At 36.7% G+C, this 19,050-nt stretch overlaps 1 protein-coding gene across 5 annotated transcripts in view; it reads right to left on the bottom strand.

Annotated features, from left to right (window-relative positions):
• The window catches only part of POT1 (protection of telomeres 1), a 57,652-nt gene extending 38,916 nt beyond the window's left edge, over positions 1 to 18,736 (bottom strand). For 4 of the 5 annotated variants that reach the window (XR_007203125.1, XR_007203126.1, XM_048301080.1 and 1 more), the window contains exons 1-8: positions 18,273 to 18,736; positions 17,630 to 17,638; positions 13,746 to 13,879; positions 9,538 to 9,610; positions 8,078 to 8,169; positions 4,239 to 4,349; positions 2,371 to 2,418; positions 1,082 to 1,196 (exon numbers count right to left, since the gene is read on the bottom strand). Coding sequence is in view for 3 of the 5 variants with exons in the window: in XM_048301080.1 (XP_048157037.1) it covers positions 1,082 to 1,196; positions 2,371 to 2,418; positions 4,239 to 4,349; positions 8,078 to 8,169; positions 9,538 to 9,610; positions 13,746 to 13,868 (562 nt within the window). In the remaining 2 variants the exon portion in view is untranslated. Of the gene's footprint in view, positions 1 to 1,081; positions 1,197 to 2,370; positions 2,419 to 4,238; positions 4,350 to 8,077; positions 8,170 to 9,537; positions 9,611 to 13,745; positions 13,880 to 17,552; positions 17,642 to 18,272 lie in introns of those variants that run through there. The other variant, XM_048301081.1, reaches the window with a different exon arrangement.
• Between the last annotated feature and the right edge of the window lie 314 nt (positions 18,737 to 19,050).

Here is a 19,050-nt window from a genome sequence, read left to right on the forward strand (position 1 = left end):
CAGTGGTACTCACTTTCAGTGGGAACACAGTGCAAAGCCTCAGCCTTAAGCCTTAACATGTGTAAGAAGGAGCAGCATCAGGGCGTATCTATATAGTGAATAAAGACCCATGTGGATTAAGTACAGTGGCCCCACTTTCCATGCTTCCAGTGGGCATCAGCTTAAAGCTACATGATTCTACTATTACAGTATCAGACAAAGAATGTATTAGTGCCAGATTGGGCCAGATCTAATGCAACCACAGAATCTTCTGCAAGAGCCACTTCATGCCCTGACAATGCAGAACCATCATAGACCATTTTGCACCCTCTCAAGCAAACATCATTCTGGACTGTGCAAAAAAATCAAAAACCAACATTGAAATATTTGACTGATCAGTGAATATTTTTACTCAAAACCCCACACTAATTAAAACTGTTTTAGAGATTTTCATTATAAAGTAGCAAGTGAATTACAACTATCTTCATAAATATTAACATCAAATTGTGTCCCTGTTCTCCACTGATATTGTTGTGTTATTTTAATAATGCCAACTGAAAATATACAGGGAAAACATATCAGGAAGCTATTAATGACACTTAGGCAAGGACTAGTTGTTAAATAAATAATCATTTTCCCTATTAAATTTCTACTACTTAAGAAACCGAAATGACTAACTTGACAAATAACTCAGTAGAAAAAAATCTCTCCTGGCTGCTTTGGAGACATGCTACTTTGAGAGTCGGTGCATTTAACTTCACTGTTCTTACATATCTGGAATGGATGGCAGCCCTAATGATTTCCAGCAATCAGTGCTTGTCTAATTAAGATGTTCCAAGTCCTCAGTTCCCCAAAGCCTTGTTAAAGTAGCTCGACAAATGACAAATCTTCATTAAGAACTTTTTTCATTTGTTATCTCCACCAGCCTGCCTAAGCTGACTGGTATCTCTTATCTATTTGTTGTTCTGTTTCCTTGCTACTAGCTGGTCAAAGCTATGGTCAAAGGATCAGGTGAATTTGTTGTTCTGGTTGATTTTTAAAAAACATAGTAAGAACAGTTCTCGCTGGAGGAGATTTCAAATCTCTTGAATATAGTACATACCAGTTCCTTTGCTAACATATGGAGGCTTGAAGAATTTCACAATGCCATACAAGTTCACTATAGTTCCATCTTTGAGATGATTCAGAGGAGTATACACATATTTTGGAGCAACAGACTGAAAAGGAATGATACAATTGAGGGAATAGAAAAAAAAATTATTCAAACATTCATACAGAACTTTGTCTTTTAACATCATTCATCCTCAACATGTTTATTTAATCTTAAAAAAAGAAATAAGGATTACCTATTTCTTTGTATCTTAGTCACTTTAGACTCAGAAAGTACACAAGACTTTTAATTTCTTTTTGTGATTGCATCTTTCTTACAAAAAGCCAACCAGTTAATTCAAATAAGTTTCAATACGTGAACCAGGTGAGTAAAAGTCATTACAATAAAGAGTAATGAAAGATAATTTTTTACTTATCCATTATAACATGTCCATCCAGAGGACTTTTTAAAGCACATACATTAATAGCTTTGTATTTCTGCTTGGCAGTGTCACTGCACAGAATCATTGTCTTGGGCTGGTGGGGGGGTTACCTCTCACAGACACTGTGCACATCCTCTGATTGAAAGACCACAGTTGCTGGAGGATTAAAGAAAGCAAGGACTACTTTCTACAGTTTCAGGACTATTCTCCTCTCTTCTTAAGGTTGTAATATATCCTGATTTGACTCTTTTAAAGGATACGAGTTCTGTCAAACTGACTGATAACTGCGGTTTTCAAGTACTATACTGAAAAAATCAAACTGTAAATAAAAATGATATGAAAACAAGCTCTATCACCATTGGTACTGAATCTTTAAGATCATGATAAAGAACATTAAAATTTCATAAACCAGTTCCTCTGCCTTTAAAATACTATTTCCTGTAGAATTTTAATTTAGACACATAAAGGCTTGATCCCAGCAGTAATCAAAACAAATGTTAAGATCAGTACATGAAGTCTGATTTTAAATCAAAGGAAGTTTCATATTTCCTTTTTTTTTCTACAGCGCAAGTATACAATTTTATTTAGACTAACAGTTACCTTTATAGTTCCAAGTTCCTAAACCGACATGAAGTCTGGAGATCAAGAAGGGAACTATACCACAAGTATTGAAAACATGCTACTTTTTTCATATTTTATTTTGTGTTCCAGGTATATTCTTTGCAAAAGTAAAAGCTAAATGACTGCTGGGGCAAGAGAGTGGAAGTAAATAAAACAGGAACAAAAACGAATTCCACACATTCTTATTTACATGCAGTTAATCTCACGTGATTTAAAAACATCCCAAATGCAAACTCACCACAGATGCAGTTTCTGAAGCAGCAGTTGTTCCTGGTGTAGTGTAAATCTATGGAGAAAAAGACCCCCAAGCTTTCTGATTACAAAATTGAAGGCACTGCAAATATAACATTTGATAACTTTATAGCAAATACAACACTATAAGGAAATACAAACCAGCCCTACAGACATTTTTGCTATATGAATCACCTCTGAATCTAGTAAAATTTTAGCTACAGAAGAAAAGAAAGTAATATTTACTGCAATTATACTCAGACAAAAGCTTCTTCAAAAAAATACATTTTCTAAAGTCACTTAGTTGAATATGTTAGGTCACATTAATAGAGTAGCATTTGGAAGTTGGATGCTACAAATTTAAAACTGCACTTGCTTAACATAGACCTTAAACGGGTTCAGGTTTTGTACATAAACACGTATATACATGTCAGTGCTCAGAGGAGATCTATTCTCAGCAACTTATTACTTTCCTTTGGGGGAAAAAATTCACCAGAATGGGATAAATTTTATTTAAAGATAGTTCCTAAGCCTTTTGAGCCTTACTTATAAGCCAAACTTATCTTCAATGTAAGGTCTTTTAAAGAACTAATTGTGGTGATTTGACCAAAAGCCAACACCCCCCCACTCTCTCTGTGAGGAACATAGGGCTCAGCTGCCGTCCTGAGGCCACAGCCCAGCCTGGCTGCCGGTCACAGGGCGCCGTGTCACAGCGGTGCACTGCCTCAGCACTGCCGACTCCTGCTGGGGATCTGCTTTTCTCTCCTCCTCAGCCGCATTCCTGAAGCTGATTTTACTTTTAAACAGCCGAGTGAGAAGCTGTGACTGAGAAAGTGAAGCACACACAAAGTCTGCTCACTTGTATTAATGTTAAACATCCAATGCATGTGTCACTAAATGAAGTGCCAGAAGCTCCATTCTGTGGTCAATGATGAGATAAACACCTCAGCACAACCTAGGCATTCAGGGAGCTGCACAGTGTCTTTGGGATTAGACTGTATGTCACGAGGTCTGCCAATACTCAGCTGAAAGCCTCATGTAGCTCCTTTTAGGCACTTTTAGTTTAGATGCACTTATTCAGACTGAAGGCAGTTTTGCTATCCATGATCTTCAATGAAACATACTCTTTCTACCAATATATATCATCATCATCATCACCATCAACAGATAATGAATGTCATGAAACAGTCTCCATTATCATTTTAAATAATTTTGTTTCTCGCTGAGGTATGTGCCAAGTTTTAGTTACCTATAGAGGTCAATTCCAAAACAAAAGAGCCTTTCTGGAATTAAACAAAAAAAGTATTTTCACTTAAATTTAGGATTTAATTAGAAAACAACTATACAGACAAAAATAAACAGCACTGATGTGAGAATAGCAAAAAAGAACAAATATTTTACTCAGGACAAAAGGATACAATTGTCTTTATAAAATTTAGATTATAGCAATCCATGTATTTGAAAGGCAGCAGTTCATGACTTGACTTAAAGCCAAACAAACTCATAGACTAGAGAAAAGTAAAAATTACAGATTTGAAATTTGAAATTTGCACCCTCTACCTTGTCTGCATTATTGAAATGTGTTATGCACAAAAGTAGTTTAAACAGCTCTAGGAATCTATCTAAAGTCAACTAAAGTCAAATTCTTGCACTCTGCAAACAGAAATTTACCTGGAAAATAACTTGGTTAGGCTTATTATAAAATTACAGGTGCACAAACACAGATGTGTCTTGTTTCCTGATGAACAAGGTAAAATAATCTGTAGCATTTCAATTTTTAATAGATTTTATTATTTTTTTCTATTACAAAACAAAATGCTAATGTAAGTATTTTGGAAATTAAAAAAAAAAAGAAAAAGTTGGATAACCACATACATAAATGGCTGATCCAGCTTCTTCAGACACTTCCAGGTGACAACCATGTCTACCATCCTCTCTCACTGTAGGCAATTTTATCACCTTAAATCCTGCAACTATGAAGGTTTCCTATGGGGACAGAGCAATAAACAGAAAATTACTCAGACTCTAACACGTTCTACTTTAAGACTATATGATGTGAAATGTCACCCCAAAGTCTCAAGACATTTACGAAACAAAAATCCTGAACAAATTATAAAAACTGCCTTTAAGTTTCCCAAATTAGCTCTTTTACCCATGGAATTTATATTTACAACAAATGCCAGAAAGCTTTTTTTCTTTTAAATTCTGCTAACATTTTCACACTCTTGATGCTACTGTAACAGAGTGCTATTTTTGACAAAGCCTAGGGAGGAAGATTCACACTGAATAAGGCAAAAGAATCATTCCTCTTTGAATACACTAAAGACTGACTCCTTTCTGGTTAGCTTAACTAAGGTAGAAAAGAAATCACACATCAGATCAGCAGCGATAAAACACTTCTCTTGGAGCTTCTTTCTCACTGACTTACAGCTGCACTTTCAAGAAACTCTCCTATAAACTCTGTTTTGGCTGGATAAACATCTTCCTTCAGGATTAAATAGGTAGGTCAATCAACAGGTAGGTTTCTGGTAGCAAAAGAGACATTACAAACTTCTCTGGCATCACTCCTGAGATTCTAGCACAGAAAGTGATCGTAACTGTATTTTCACTTCGGTACAAAGCTCCTCAGACACCACAAAATGAACAAGAAAAGGAGGATTTAAAGGGTACATGACTCAAGTCCCAGCAGCAGCCCATGTTTTTAGCAGCAAGCTCACCAAATAAAAAAGAGAAAAAAAAAGAAAGAATAAACGAAAAAGGAGAAGATAAAAAATACATTAAATACGTTTAGGTAATCAGAAGTGATTGAACAAAGCTATCTGATACAATGTAAATCTCCTTTATAGTCAGCTCCCTTGCTATCAGAGCTGTATAGCAGGGCTGTGCCAGTGTGCTCCATTCCAATAAACATATTAGACTTGGAATCCTATTTCTATTCAAGCTTCTACCAAAAGCACTTCCATAAACTTTTACTGAGCAACTTTTGCTCATGTGTTTATTTGATTACAACAAATAAAAGAGTGTTCTTATTAAAGCTGACAGTTTTAGCCAAATATTGCACTATGACAGCGTGGTTTTTTGCTACTTCAGCAATCTGACAATGCTACTCTAAATGATTTAAGATCCAAAACCTTAATGTTTTGTGCAAGAAAAAGAAAGGCTGCTAGATTAAGTGACAGTTATATATGTAGTTATTAAAATATTGGAAAAAAAATTTCTGCAGAAAATACAATTTAATCAGCTTAATTCACAATGAAACTACTTAGGGCATGATGACTTTCAGGTAGTGTCACAAATGGGAATACAATGTATACTTTGATTAAAAAGTAATATATAAGTCACGTAGAAGTAAGCCATACTCAAAGGTAAGTTAAAATGTGTCAAAACAATTAGAACACTCAGTATTCCTTGCACCTCTAACACACCGTCCTGCTAACATGAAAGTTGTTTCATTCTTTCCAGGAACACACAAATAAACTTCAGGAAACTCCATGAATTTTGCAGGAATCAGGAGTTAGTACATGTCTTTCACTGTTAGCTGATGCTATCCAGAATGTTCCTTCAACAGCAAAATCAACCTTCATCTAAAGAGCTATGCCTTGCTTATACATTATTCCCATTTCAGTATTAAAATTTAGGTTGCACAAGGTTCTGGGATGTGGTTGCTGAGTCAGGATTGGAGCTCAGTACGGGTGACTTCTCATCTTGCTCTCCTCCGTCAGAAGAAACTTCAGAATTACATAGACTCAGCCTTTTAACAGGCTGATAATAAAAGAAAAAAATTTTGAGTAATATTAGGTCACTAGTGATTACTCTCCTGTAACACATTTGCCATATCTAGCACTACATTAAATAAAAACAAACTGTGGAAGGACTGTGCAATTCCCATCAGGAAAAGACAGCACTAACCTCAAAATCTAGGTAGAATGAACAGATATATTCTCAGATTTTTTACAAATTCCCAGTCAACTTTGACAGGCTGTGACTTGAACTTTCTAAACCTAATATTTGCACAGTGCTTTGAAATTTAATGTTATATTAGTTTTCAAAATAGATTAGTTTCCGTTTCGCCTTTAGCTAAGTAGATCTCGTAATTGGCTTGGGAATCAAAGCTATTTACATAAATTGGTGGATTTCCATGTCAACAGAAGTGCACTGCATATACAAACTCAGATTCGACCAACATTTTTAAGTGGTAAAAAGAAATTCTATTTCCCTCATTCAAAAAGTGTGATATACAGGAAAGACAGTATTTTTCCTGATGATTATTCTGTTACAGAATGAGAAGATTCTCAGGAGACAACATGGCTACTCCCATTTTTGGAAATTGCCAACTCCTCCCCCTGGCTACTTAGCTAAAGTTCTCACACTATGCCAAGAATGACATGGAAACTAAAAAATACTAAAATCTGAAATGGCATGCAGCAAATAAACAGTATTGGACCTTCATGAAGTAATTCTTTAATGGCTAAAAAATGCTTTTTTTTTTCAAATGCTGCTAGCTTCAGAAATCATTGTTTCCTCATATTCATATTCTTCCCAACTTAAAATCTCATTTGAGACATGAGGTAAGGACCATGAAGGTTCAGTTCACTGGGGAAGAACAAACCGGGGTTTTAGCACACTCCAGCTGTCTAAGGGTTGTTGCCTGTGGTTTGTAGTTTCCTACTCAGCTCTTTAGTACTGATCTTTTTATCTTCGAATTGCTGCTCAATGCCTTGTTCAATATTTGTATTTTTATGAGGAGAAAATAGATTAGTTCACTGAATTTAAAAAGATTCTGCAGCTTGCATATTTACCAAAATAGTTAAAGAACTTCCAACCCTGACTTCCCTGTCAAAATTCCATGGAATTGAGAAATCTGTATAAAGACTGCAATTTGCCCAGAGAAGTTGTGGCTGTCCCACCATTGGAAGTGTTCAAAGTCAGGTTGACAGGGCTTTGGAGCAATCTAATGTAGTGAAATATGTCCCTACCCATGGCAGGGGGGTTGTAACTGGCTGATCTTTAAAGCTGCCTTCCAGCCCCAACCATTCTATGATTTAGTGTGAATGTGTATCACAAATGAAAAAGCACTAACATGAGCTCATAATGTATCATATACTAATTTTAATTTGATATTTGGCTAATATTGACATGTCAGTAAACTGACAGGCAATCTTATAAAAAGACTGAGGTAATTGTTTTTATCTTGTTCTCCTTTAGTGGCAACACACTGTCTCACAAACTCACAGGCTGACTTGTCTTTTACCTGGAGCTAATCAAACCAAGCTTCTATCTCTGACAAAACAAGACACCAGCACCAAGCCAATAAAAAAACCCCTGTACACATAGTTTTGAATTTTTTTTTTAATCTTTTAGTGTAACTGTCTTTGAAATGAATTTAATTCTAAAATTATCTTATCAGATGACAAAACATTCAAAATATGAATATAAATGGATGACTTCTCTATTATCCATATTCATGATTATTTGCTTGCTAGGTAAACAGCACTGATAAAAAGAATTGCTTTATTTCAGTATTAGTGTGAGAAAGAATTTACGTAAGCAAACACTTTTTTTTTCTAGTTCATATATATAGATTTGAAGGGACCGAAGAGATTATTTCTAATTCTAGGGATAGGTAGACTAAGACAAGAAGTGAACATTCATCTGTGAAAAACAATTCCTAAAACAAGAATATATACATATATATGTTTTGGTGGTTTTTTTACCCCACGGCGTATAATTTTTGCACAATCCTCTGCCATTTTTCCATATATTAAGACATTGATGCTGTTGATCTGGGAAAACAAGTTATCCGAATCTAGAGGGGAAAAAAGCAAAAGTGATTCCAATCACTATACCTTCTCCAAAACAAAACAGAAGTGAAAAAGATTTACAAAACAAGTTGAACTACAGAGTTTAACACTTTTCAATTAATAAACAAAGTGTGCTAACTACAGGTATATTGCTCAGAATATTCTTCCTAAAAGGACCATTTAAAATGTGCACGTTGTATACCAATGTACAGTTAAATAGAATTTTAAAAGATTTCCACTAATCCAATGTACAGTGTTAGAGAGGCAATGTTATCCAGTCACATTAACACAGATCCTATTGTAGAATTTATTATAAACTGAAGATATTCCAGGATACAGACATATTAATTAATAGCCTTCCAGGAGGACTGAAGCAGAAATCATGTTGTTATTTTTTGAGTTTTCTACCTTTTACTGTTTCAGAAACATCATCAATGATTTAGGTGTGCAAACTTATGTTTCTGTGGAGAATGTGCATAAACTCTCTCCTCTCCTGAGCAGTCACTGACATCAGCAAGGCTCAGGGAGGTTAAGCACCCCTCTGAGAACTCTGAAGCCAGCAGGGAGACTGACTAAGACCCCATCAACTCCATCCACCTCTGCTAACACCAGCCACAAGCAGCGTCACTAGGCAGGACCTGCACATTCCAGGCCTGCTGCTCAGGCACTGGAGTCAGGAGGATCAGAGGGAGCTCGTGATGATTCTCTAGCCACTGTAAGGAATAAGCTGAGAATGAAATGGAAGGAAATGGAAAGTTCCTTGAATCCAACAGACACCTGACAAATTACCTCCTCCACCTTCCTGACTGGAGGGGGTGATAAGCTTAAGACTTAAAAAGAACATATTTTTTTGCATTATTTATTACATGATGAACAACTTAGGCCTTTCAAAGTGCTAGTCTAGCTATTGATATTCAAATACTTGAGTAGTCAAGTGAAATTTCCTTTTTTTTAAATGCTTAAATTAAAACAGAATGAAACACAAATATTTTGCTGTGAATCAAAATACTGACCCATATTAAATGTCCCCTTACGTAGTATATGCTATATATATTATGTGGTAACAATTATGTGTGCAATTTCGTTAGTCCTTCTTATGATAAGCAGTTTGAAAATACACTACTAAAGCTATACATATAACTAATCCATTTCTAGGGCAGTATTTTAGAAAATCATTCAACAAGAAGTCTACTGAAATACAAAGACTGTATTGTTTCCATTAACTTACCTGGCGTAAGTTTAAGATAAACTTTTTGTAGAAAATGAACAGTTTTACAGAGTATTTTAAATCTCACATTCTACTGAACACCATACAAAAGCAGGTACTACTGATGTAGTACCATAAATTTAAAATGTATATTTAAATGTAGTACCTTGAAGAACAATCTTGAAAAAGTCTGTTCCATCTCTGAGTTTTGTTAATGGGTAGGAAAGAGTAACTACTCCCTAAAAAGCAAAAAATAAAATAAAATGTTGTGAACTAAGACTCTATGCCTCTAAGTTACTCAAATACTGATAACAGCAGAAACATCTGTAAGCTAAAAAAGGCATAATTTAAGGAATAAGTGCAAATTGCCATCTAAATTCTTAACAAAAGAACCCCACAAGTCCTATAGACAGCACTAAAAAGCAACACTCTTGAGATATAACCTAGGAAGTATTAAATGTCAATACTACTTAGATGCTACTGACTAGATGATAAGCTTATATTAAACAATACAATAGTAGCTATGGAACTATACATGTAACTTTCATTAGTTGCAAAAATAGCATAAAAGACTAGAGTTTTAGCACAAAACCTGAAAGGCATCTAAAGAGGTAGTGAAGCAATTTCTCCAAAAATACTGGCAAAGGATTACAACATAAATATCAGAACAGAATCACAGTCAAGATATAACAGATGCATATTAAGATAAATAATCTTCTGGGGAAAAAAAATACAGCTGTGAGAAGAGTATTACAAAGCTTTGAAACTGTAGTGTCCCAATTATTTGGCAATAATACAAATGCTCTGAAAGACACTATGATTTAACAATTAATTAGAAATACTCTTTTTATTGTGATGCTGAAGTTACAATGAAGCAAAAATGAGTGCTGGTGATTACCAGTGATGGTAACATCTCTTTGGAACAAACACATCTAGTTAGAAAGACGTTATCATCAACAGTACCAAAAATGTCAGTCAAGTGTATTCTTTCACAGTATGGCAGGGAAAGCACTGTATCCTTTTCAATGATAAAACCACAAAAATTGGTTCAATAAAGAAAAACAAAATATTGAAAACAGACTCTATATAATGCTTTAAAAAACCTACACAAAGCACAAAAATAGACTAAGAGGTTTCTTGTAAAAAGTTTCTCTTGTAAAAAGAGAGCAGGGCAATCTGTCTATAAATGCAACATTAAGAAGACAGTCAGGTAAATCAGTGATTTTACAGTACACATATTCAGCGGTAAGCTGGACTTAAATGCTAGCAAATGCTTCTTAAACCATATCAGGATAAAATATGCAGCACTGAACTGTTACTCCAGAGGCCTTTCAGAGTAAAATTTGTGCTACAACACACTAACTGAGAAGTAATCCAAATCAAATTCAACAAGATTTTACTATCTTTTATAAACAAATAATATGACTCCACAAAACCTCAACATTATTTGCAGATGCTGATTTCCAAAATAGTTTGATAATTAGGTCTCCTTACGAAACTCATTAGTCTTCTCTGTGAAAAGTAGGAACTTACCTGTTAAAAACAGAAAGGTTTCTCACTTGTTTTCAAAATTACAACTTTGTTTAAAATTTCACTTTACATATATATGTATATACAGACACACATATATATATATATATATATATAGAACTGTTCTTGCAGAGATTGTCTTGAACTGTACTCACAGGTAAATAAAAGACTACAGAATTTTTCTTGTAATAAAGTCTTTGTAATGAAACAGTCACCTCAGGAACACTCAACATTTACATATATATTTTTTTCTTAGTAAGAAATTTCAATCTGCACCAGCACACTATTTAAAAGTGGAATACATTGATGCGACAGTGATTGCCTTTTGACCATCTTTATTTTTTATCTTTCCTTTTACATCCCAGTATCTTCCAAAGAGTTTTCAAATTCTGGGACCACATTCTTCGCTGTAATGGTTTGGCCCTTCCACTTTCCTTTGTATCCCAAACACCTACACTATAGTTCTCTTCCCCAGCTACCCACTTCCTCATTGCTTTCTCTACATGCCTGGAACTCTTGGGCTCCAAACTTCTAAAGAACCTACCTTAGCAAAACTTGCCCAAATTGACTCTTCCCTCACAAATCCTGCACTGCTTATTGAGTTCAGAAGCAAGCTTTTTCCAAACCCCTCCACATTCCATATGCCACTAAACTCACTCTCAAACCATGTACAATTCTTCCAGTGCATATGTCTCCTTCCTTATAAGGCCTCGCTCCTTCAGTTTGGTTCTGTAGCTGATTTGGCAGCTGATTTTCAGGTTTGGTTCAGATTTGCCACAGCAAAATCCCGAGGATGATGAACCAATGGGAGGAAGCATCATGTCTAGTTAACAGACATGCTGACTGAGGAGGTACTAACATTGGTTGTGCTGTTTTTCCACAAATTTGAAACTTGCAGTTTTCACAGAGATGCCAGGAGGATGAAAACATGCAGAAGAATGAAAGGACTGAGGCACACAAGTCAGACAGAAGCATCCCAAATGTTTTTTGTTGCTTTTCCCAGAACATGTTTCATAAAAATACTCCTCTGCCCTTCTCTCCTTGTCAAAGCAGGACCTAATCCCTATTTTGGCAGGTCTAGAGTGACAGTGTGCCACCACTACGATAACCTAACATCAGTGCATTCTAAGGTTCACTTCAAGCTCAGCCTGCAGAACTGGATTTTCCTACACATTTAACAGTGCATTAGCATCAGCTTTATCAGCTCCCCAGTTGTGCTGTTTTTATGCCAAGCTGTTTTAGTCACCTACTAATCCATGTCAGCACCAGCAGGAAGTTCTCTTAACATAAGGCAGAAGTCTGAGAAGACATTCTATGCACTTTCCCTTTCAGAATCAGCTATAATACTGCATGCTTCAAATCTATGTCTGGTAATAATTGCTCTGCTTTCCTAATGGTAACATTTATTTTGGCAGAAACATTTTCTAATTTATAATCCGTTTTTGTCTTCTTCACCACTTCCTTCTGAACAAGAATCCCTGTTCTTCAATGTCAGGACTGCTTGCAGACATAGCCCTTCAAAGCTTGAAAGTCCATATATCCTGCAGGTGAACAGGGACAAGAAACTACACCCCGAGGAATAAACCCCATTTGCTAGCAGCAGTGGTTATTGATGTTTCCATTTGTTCCTTTACAAGACCTAAGGGAGGCTGGATCATTCTCAGTCAAATCACCTCCTGCACGACTCAACTGCTGCCTGCTTCCAAACAGGGCAGTTTTGTCCCTTCGCTCTACAAAAGTGCACCACTCCTGGCATCAGTATGACACCACAATGAACCAGTGCAGAGTGAGAGCAGCAGAAAATTATCCTCTCTCCAGCAATATAGATGGCCTTCTGCCAGTCTCCTTCTCATGAAGGGACTCAATCACAGGGTCACATGAGCACTAGAGTTGGAACTGAGAATATACAGCTGTGGAAGCAAAAATGAATTTTTTTGGATACAGAAAAACATTAGATCAGCTCATATTTTTGAAATGTTTGTGCCATTTTTTGAAGGATTTGAGACAACTCAGGTTTTCTACAGAACCAGCTTGCCTTTATTTTTTCCCCCTTGTTTTTTTTCATTAACAGACTGAAAGAAAGCCTGGGTTTATGCTGATTTCCTGACACATGAACATCAGGGATGCCTAAAACAATTCTCAGAGTGCCAGACCAAAAAAGTTAAACAGGATAAAAAAATAACACACTGAAGAATTGACAATGCATTTTACAGAGAACACTTGTTTTAGGCATGAAAAAAGTATTCCTGCATTTCGCTAGTACAGCAGGATTGTACTTCCAATCCAAAATATATTTGGGATTACTGTCAAGTATAAGTGCACATTTGGTAATAATAAAAAAACCTAATTGAGTCTTGATACTGGTAGTTGCTATAAGCAACACTTTTCATAAAATTGGATATTGCATTGTTTCATACAAAAGGAGAACACTTTAGAAGTCATTACTCTGAAATCTGATCTTTAACAGGATTGAGGTGCTTATTACAATTTTCTTAAAACAAAATACCACTCAACCTCCCCCAATCCCTACATTTTCAGCACAGCATTTGGCATATTCATGTGTTTTTAAATTGGTCCACAGCTTATAAACTCTGAAAAGAGAAACTCCTATAAACTTTAGTCTGATAACACAAGAGAAATGAGCAGGACTGTGAATCCATGAAGGTAATAGCAACATGCAATGAAGTTCAATAAGGTCATAATTTTCCACTGCTTAAAGATTTGCAACAGATCAACCCAAAGATACACAGTTGCAGAAAGTCACCACCTGAGCTGGGATACAGAAGTGCCTTGCTAATGTAACAGGAGCTATTTCAAAGCAAGACAGTTTACCGGTCAGTTTACCTGAACGTATTTGTTGGTATGATCACAGCCTTCTTTCAAATGTTGCAAATTCTCCTTCTGCAAATGGCTTGGTAGTGGAGTCTCAGACTGCCCTTTAATGATCTTCATCAATTGAACAGGCATAGCTGCTTTATCTAAACAAAAATCATAAAAAGAGTCCTGCAGCTCTTCATTTTGTTCAAATTAAGAGTTACTACAAGTTGCATCTTAACTCAGAATGGGAATATTGACCTATTTCATAACAAGACAGTTTAATTGTGCGAGACTAACAATTTTCAGAGGGATTGGCCTCATCTCTTAGTACCGTAAGTAGCAAGAAGAAAATAACACTTCCTTGGCAGTAGACAACCATCCAAATTACTTGATTTTTCAAACATTCCAAAACACCATAAATAGCAATAAAATATTACTTTACATACAAATAAATAGAAATACATATAAATGCAAAGGGTAATGTAAACAATGTTAATATCTTATGTACAGAAATGCAGATAAAAACCACGCAAAGACTTTGAATGACTCCTTCCCCAGCACAAGGTCATGGACAGATAGTCCCCATATTCAGTTTTTTTCCCTATAAGAAAATTTGACTGCAATAAATTAAAACATCTGTCATTTTAACTCAAAATGAACAAAAGATGCTTACATACTGATCAAAACATTTTCATCAAAGAATTAAGTAATGAAATAATAATAAATAAAATAAGATGGGTATCTTAAAATAAGATGGGTAGCTAAGCATGGAAGGCACTGGGAACAAGCTAAGAAATGTATGACTGTGTCACCTATGGTCTGCCCTCACTGTGCTAAAAGTCAATGAAATAAATTATTAGTGATAGTGTTATAATGCTGAGAATAGGGGAGAGGAAGAGCAGTCTATTGTAGCAAAGTTACATGTAAGAGAAATAGAAAAAAGTGATCTAGCAATAAGTAGTTATTGCTGTATTTTCTCATTACATTGATCTCATTTCTTCTGGGGGTATCTTTGTCTTTGGTGTGTACGTTTAATTCAAGCAGGTACCTACAGAAAAGCCACAACATTATCAATCTGTTTTCAGTAAGTTTTAATAAACTAAACAAAAAATGCTTTCTGTTTTCTGAAAACCCAGATAACAGTATTATAGCCACAGTCCTAATTTCAAACTGCTTTAGCAATTTTTACATGATAGTAAAGAACAGGAAAGAAAGTATTTCCTATAGTTTTCAATGGACACAAAAACTTGGAATTATACTCAGTAAAAACTACATTTCAGTTACAGTTCAAAAGAGCTTCTTCAGTGCTAAGCAGACTGAATTCCTACAAAATATTCACTTACAATGAAATGGAATTGGGAAACCATTGCAAAATGGAAAGACCACTGGATCCTAAGTTATACACATAGGTCAACACATATAGGTGCAGACAGCAACATTACAGACACTCTTTTAAAAAGTACCTTATTCTTCAGAAAAATCACAGATTCACCTTATTGTTATTCCAGTATCCATAGATATCAGACTTCACTAATAACTCATGACTACTCCTCGTTGTAAGCGACCCTTCTTTCTCCTTCCCCATTTTCCAAGAAACTCCCCAGTGCTGTTACTCTTGTCTATCAGATATAAGCAAGAAGTCACAGCCACTCATAAGGTATCAATGCAATACTTTGGTCTGAGGCCATCTCAGCTGCTACGGTTACACACAGAATGACTGGTTTTGTTTTTTCCTATTTACATGAGGAGGAAGGAGGCAAAAATGAAGCACTATGAACTGACCGCAATCCCCATTCTCTGTCCCTGTACCGCTCAGGGGGAGGAGGTAAAGAAACTGGGAGTGGAGCTGAGCCCAGAAAATGGGAGAGGTGGGGGAAAGATCTTTAGATTTGTTCTTATATGTCATTATCCTACCCTGATTTGATGATTAATAAGTTAAATTCCTTTGTTTGAGTCTCTTTTGTCCATGTAAACTGTGAGTGATCTCTCTGTCACAACCAGCAAGGTTTTAGTTGTATTTTCTCTGTCCTCCTGAGGGGAATGGTAAGAGCGGCTTTGGTGGGCACCTGGCTTCCAGCCAGGGTCAACTTATGGCAGCAGAGAGCTGGGAGGTACAGTACCAGAGAGCTTTCCCTTTCTGCTTGAGATGAAGGACAAGTAAAAGCCTGCTACAAAGGTGCAGATGCTGTTCCATCTCTGTCAACTGCTTTGACTAGTGAGGTATTAGAATTTCTATAAAATGTTACTAAATGAGGCTAAAAACGATGCCTTTATCTGTATGTTTTCAAACACAAACCAGGACAGAATTGTCATTAGCTTACTAGGATTTCAAGTCTCTAGCGGAAAGTGCAACTAGGAGATTTACACAGCTTTTCAGTTCAAAGTATCTACTTCACACATTATTCTAGCAGACTGAGAAGCTGATCTATTCCACCTAGAAAGAGTCAACTTCAAAGTTAATCAGCAATATTGATCTTCACCCAGCAACAGTATAATGAGCCAGGGAGATATACAACATAAGAGATTAACACCTTTTTTTTATCCTGTTTCTCTCTGTTACACTATGTGAGCCATTATATAGATTTTTCCAGTTTTTTTTTCTTCCCCATGAAGATATCTTAACAACACAGAGCATTTTTTTATAATTCAAATTTATGTAAACAACATTCTTGTACAAAACAAGTGGGTTTTTTTCCCAAATCTTAAACTTCTGCATGTATAAAACTAAGGTCATGTGTTCTAACTGGCAATTATCTCTGAAGCTCCCAGATTTGTGTTCTCTGCAATGAAAAACCAAAGATATGAATATCCAGCTCTAAGAATTATGAATTTTCAAAAACAAACTAATAGAGCATGGACTTTCAAAATCTACATGAAGATACTGTTAGTGCTGTCCTTGGTCCTTGTCCCAACTCTCCTGAGGAACAACTGAGTGAAAAAAAGTAAGTCTGTCAAGTATCTTTGTTGCTCTCAAAAGCCTGACCAACACTGACAGGAATCATTCCAGCTTGAGCCTAAGAAGCCTGTAAATGGTGTAAACAGAGCTGTTCATATGTATGGATACTGAAAAAAAACCCAAAACAAAACCAACAGAGACCGCAAGAAAGGCAGACAGAATCATGGGACACTCCTTGAAGAGGAGGGAGACACAACACACACACAGAGCAGAAGGAAGAAGCCTGTGAACTACAAATACCTTTCACCTTCCAGTAATTAAAGTGACAAAAATATGGACAGTGAGCAACCAAAGAGCTTAACAACTTTAACAAAGAACTACATGAAAGGATGTAAACTGTTTAAAGTAGATTATAAACTGTATATAGGATGTAACCCACAATTTAACACCCCCAAAGAGAATGTGATAGGCATCACTCAAGTGAAATATAATACTGAGGATGGCTATGGTCTTAACTCTTATGTGCTGCTCTGCCCTATCCTTGACATTCTGCCTACTAATTTTATAGACCTTAAATTTCTGACAGTGGAACTATCTACTTCAACACTATTCCTCTGTAGTCTCCCCTAGAACACAACTTTTCTTCAAGAACTATTGAGGTATTAGCTTTGGAGCAGAAAAGCAAAAAAACTGACAAGAAGTGAGAGGCAAACTGGAAAATTCAGTCCTTTCTCTACAACCAATAAATACTTCAGTCATACACAAAAATTACATGAAGAGGATAATGTTGTTTTGAGAAAAGGATGCTGTAGCAGTCAAAGCCATGAAGAATCAGATTCCTTATCTATCAAAGCAACTGCTACTTGCAGAGAGAGAAAACTCATTCTCCAAATCAGAGAATAAAACACGTCTGTGTAGACTTCTGGAGGAAACCTCACCAAAGTTTCATGAAGAATGAAGGAATAGTCAAGAGCATCAGCATCTTATTGATGCGGTCAGTCACTGCGGTACATACCTGAAGCCCCTGTAAACAGAAATACCAGTCAGTGCAATACTCGGGCTAATTGTGCAAAAATTAAAACAATTATGAAATAGGTAATGCTTCATTATAAAAGAACACACATATGTAGACACAGCCATACACTCCTACAATATTTTATGCAAAATTTTATCATAAAAATGAACATTTTTGGCTTGAGCAGAATAGGCAGTACAGAACTACCACAAACCCAATCTGCCGTGACAAGAGAAAGCTTTTGTCATACAAAAGTCTTAACGAAATCACAAGGATCACTAGTGAGCAAAGCGTGTAGTTTGTCTAGTATTTTTGCAAAAGTCTGATTTTGTAATCTATTATTTCCTTGAGAATTCTCACAAGGTGAAAACATCATGCCCGGTTAACAAAAGGAGAAATCAAGTCAGTAGCATGACACATTCCCTTAGCTGCAAGGCTTCAGCATGCTCTTGCTTCAGATCTTTAGGCACTTATCTTTTTTGGGAAGTATGTCCTAGGCTATTCTTATTCTTGATCACATAGGCGGTACTTAGTTTCATTAGACTACAACTAGGTTTCCTCAAACAAACAAACAAAATTTCCTTTATTTCAGATTAAAATTTACTCATCTGACATTGTGCAAGAGACCACAATCCAACATTACCTGAGGAAAAGGGATTCTTACACAGCCATCACTATCTCAACAGTACTTCAGCGCTAGAAAGCAGCAATCCACTGCAAAGCAAAGGCCTCAGGAGGACAGAGCTACACTGCAGATCCCACACTTCACACGGTACGAACTAACCACTCCAGAAAGTCAGTCCACCAGTTGCAAAAAACCGAGATCTTTAAAACAAGACCTTAGATGCATCAGCGCAGGCGTATTAACAACAAAACTCCCCCTTCGGTTTACTTAGTGCCCGGAAAAAAACTTCCAAACCCGTGGGGCACTGTGCAGGGACTCAGTTCCCAGAGCAGAGCCCGTGTGCAGGGCAGCTGCGGGAAGGAGGGGAGGTCTCACAGCGGGAAACACAGCCAGGCCCGCAGACCCGCCGGTTCCCCTGTCTCGCCGGTCCCTGCTTGTCCCGGTCCCTATCCCTGGCCCGCCTCGCCGGCCGCCTGCGCCACTTCCGCCCGCCCCGCGCGCCGGCCGCGCACTGCGCATGCTCGGGCGGCGCGCGCACGCGCACCGGCGGCGTCGGGCACCCCGTCCTGCAGGGCTGGGGCCGGGGCCTGACCTGAACGCACTGATGCTTTTCTCTGTTCTGTTCTGGTTCTTTTTTTTTTCATGTCTGTAAAAGATCTGTTTAGCTATAAAATTACGGTGAAGTGAAATCTGGAAGCCTTACACATTATAGGTGAATTAAATTAAAATCATTTGGAAACATCAATTGCACTCCAGAGTAATTTAAATGGTTACTTGGTCTTCTCCTCTTACTTCT

This window comes from Corvus hawaiiensis, chromosome 4 (genome assembly GCF_020740725.1).
Source record: "Corvus hawaiiensis isolate bCorHaw1 chromosome 4, bCorHaw1.pri.cur, whole genome shotgun sequence".
NCBI lineage: Eukaryota > Metazoa > Chordata > Aves > Passeriformes > Corvidae > Corvus > Corvus hawaiiensis.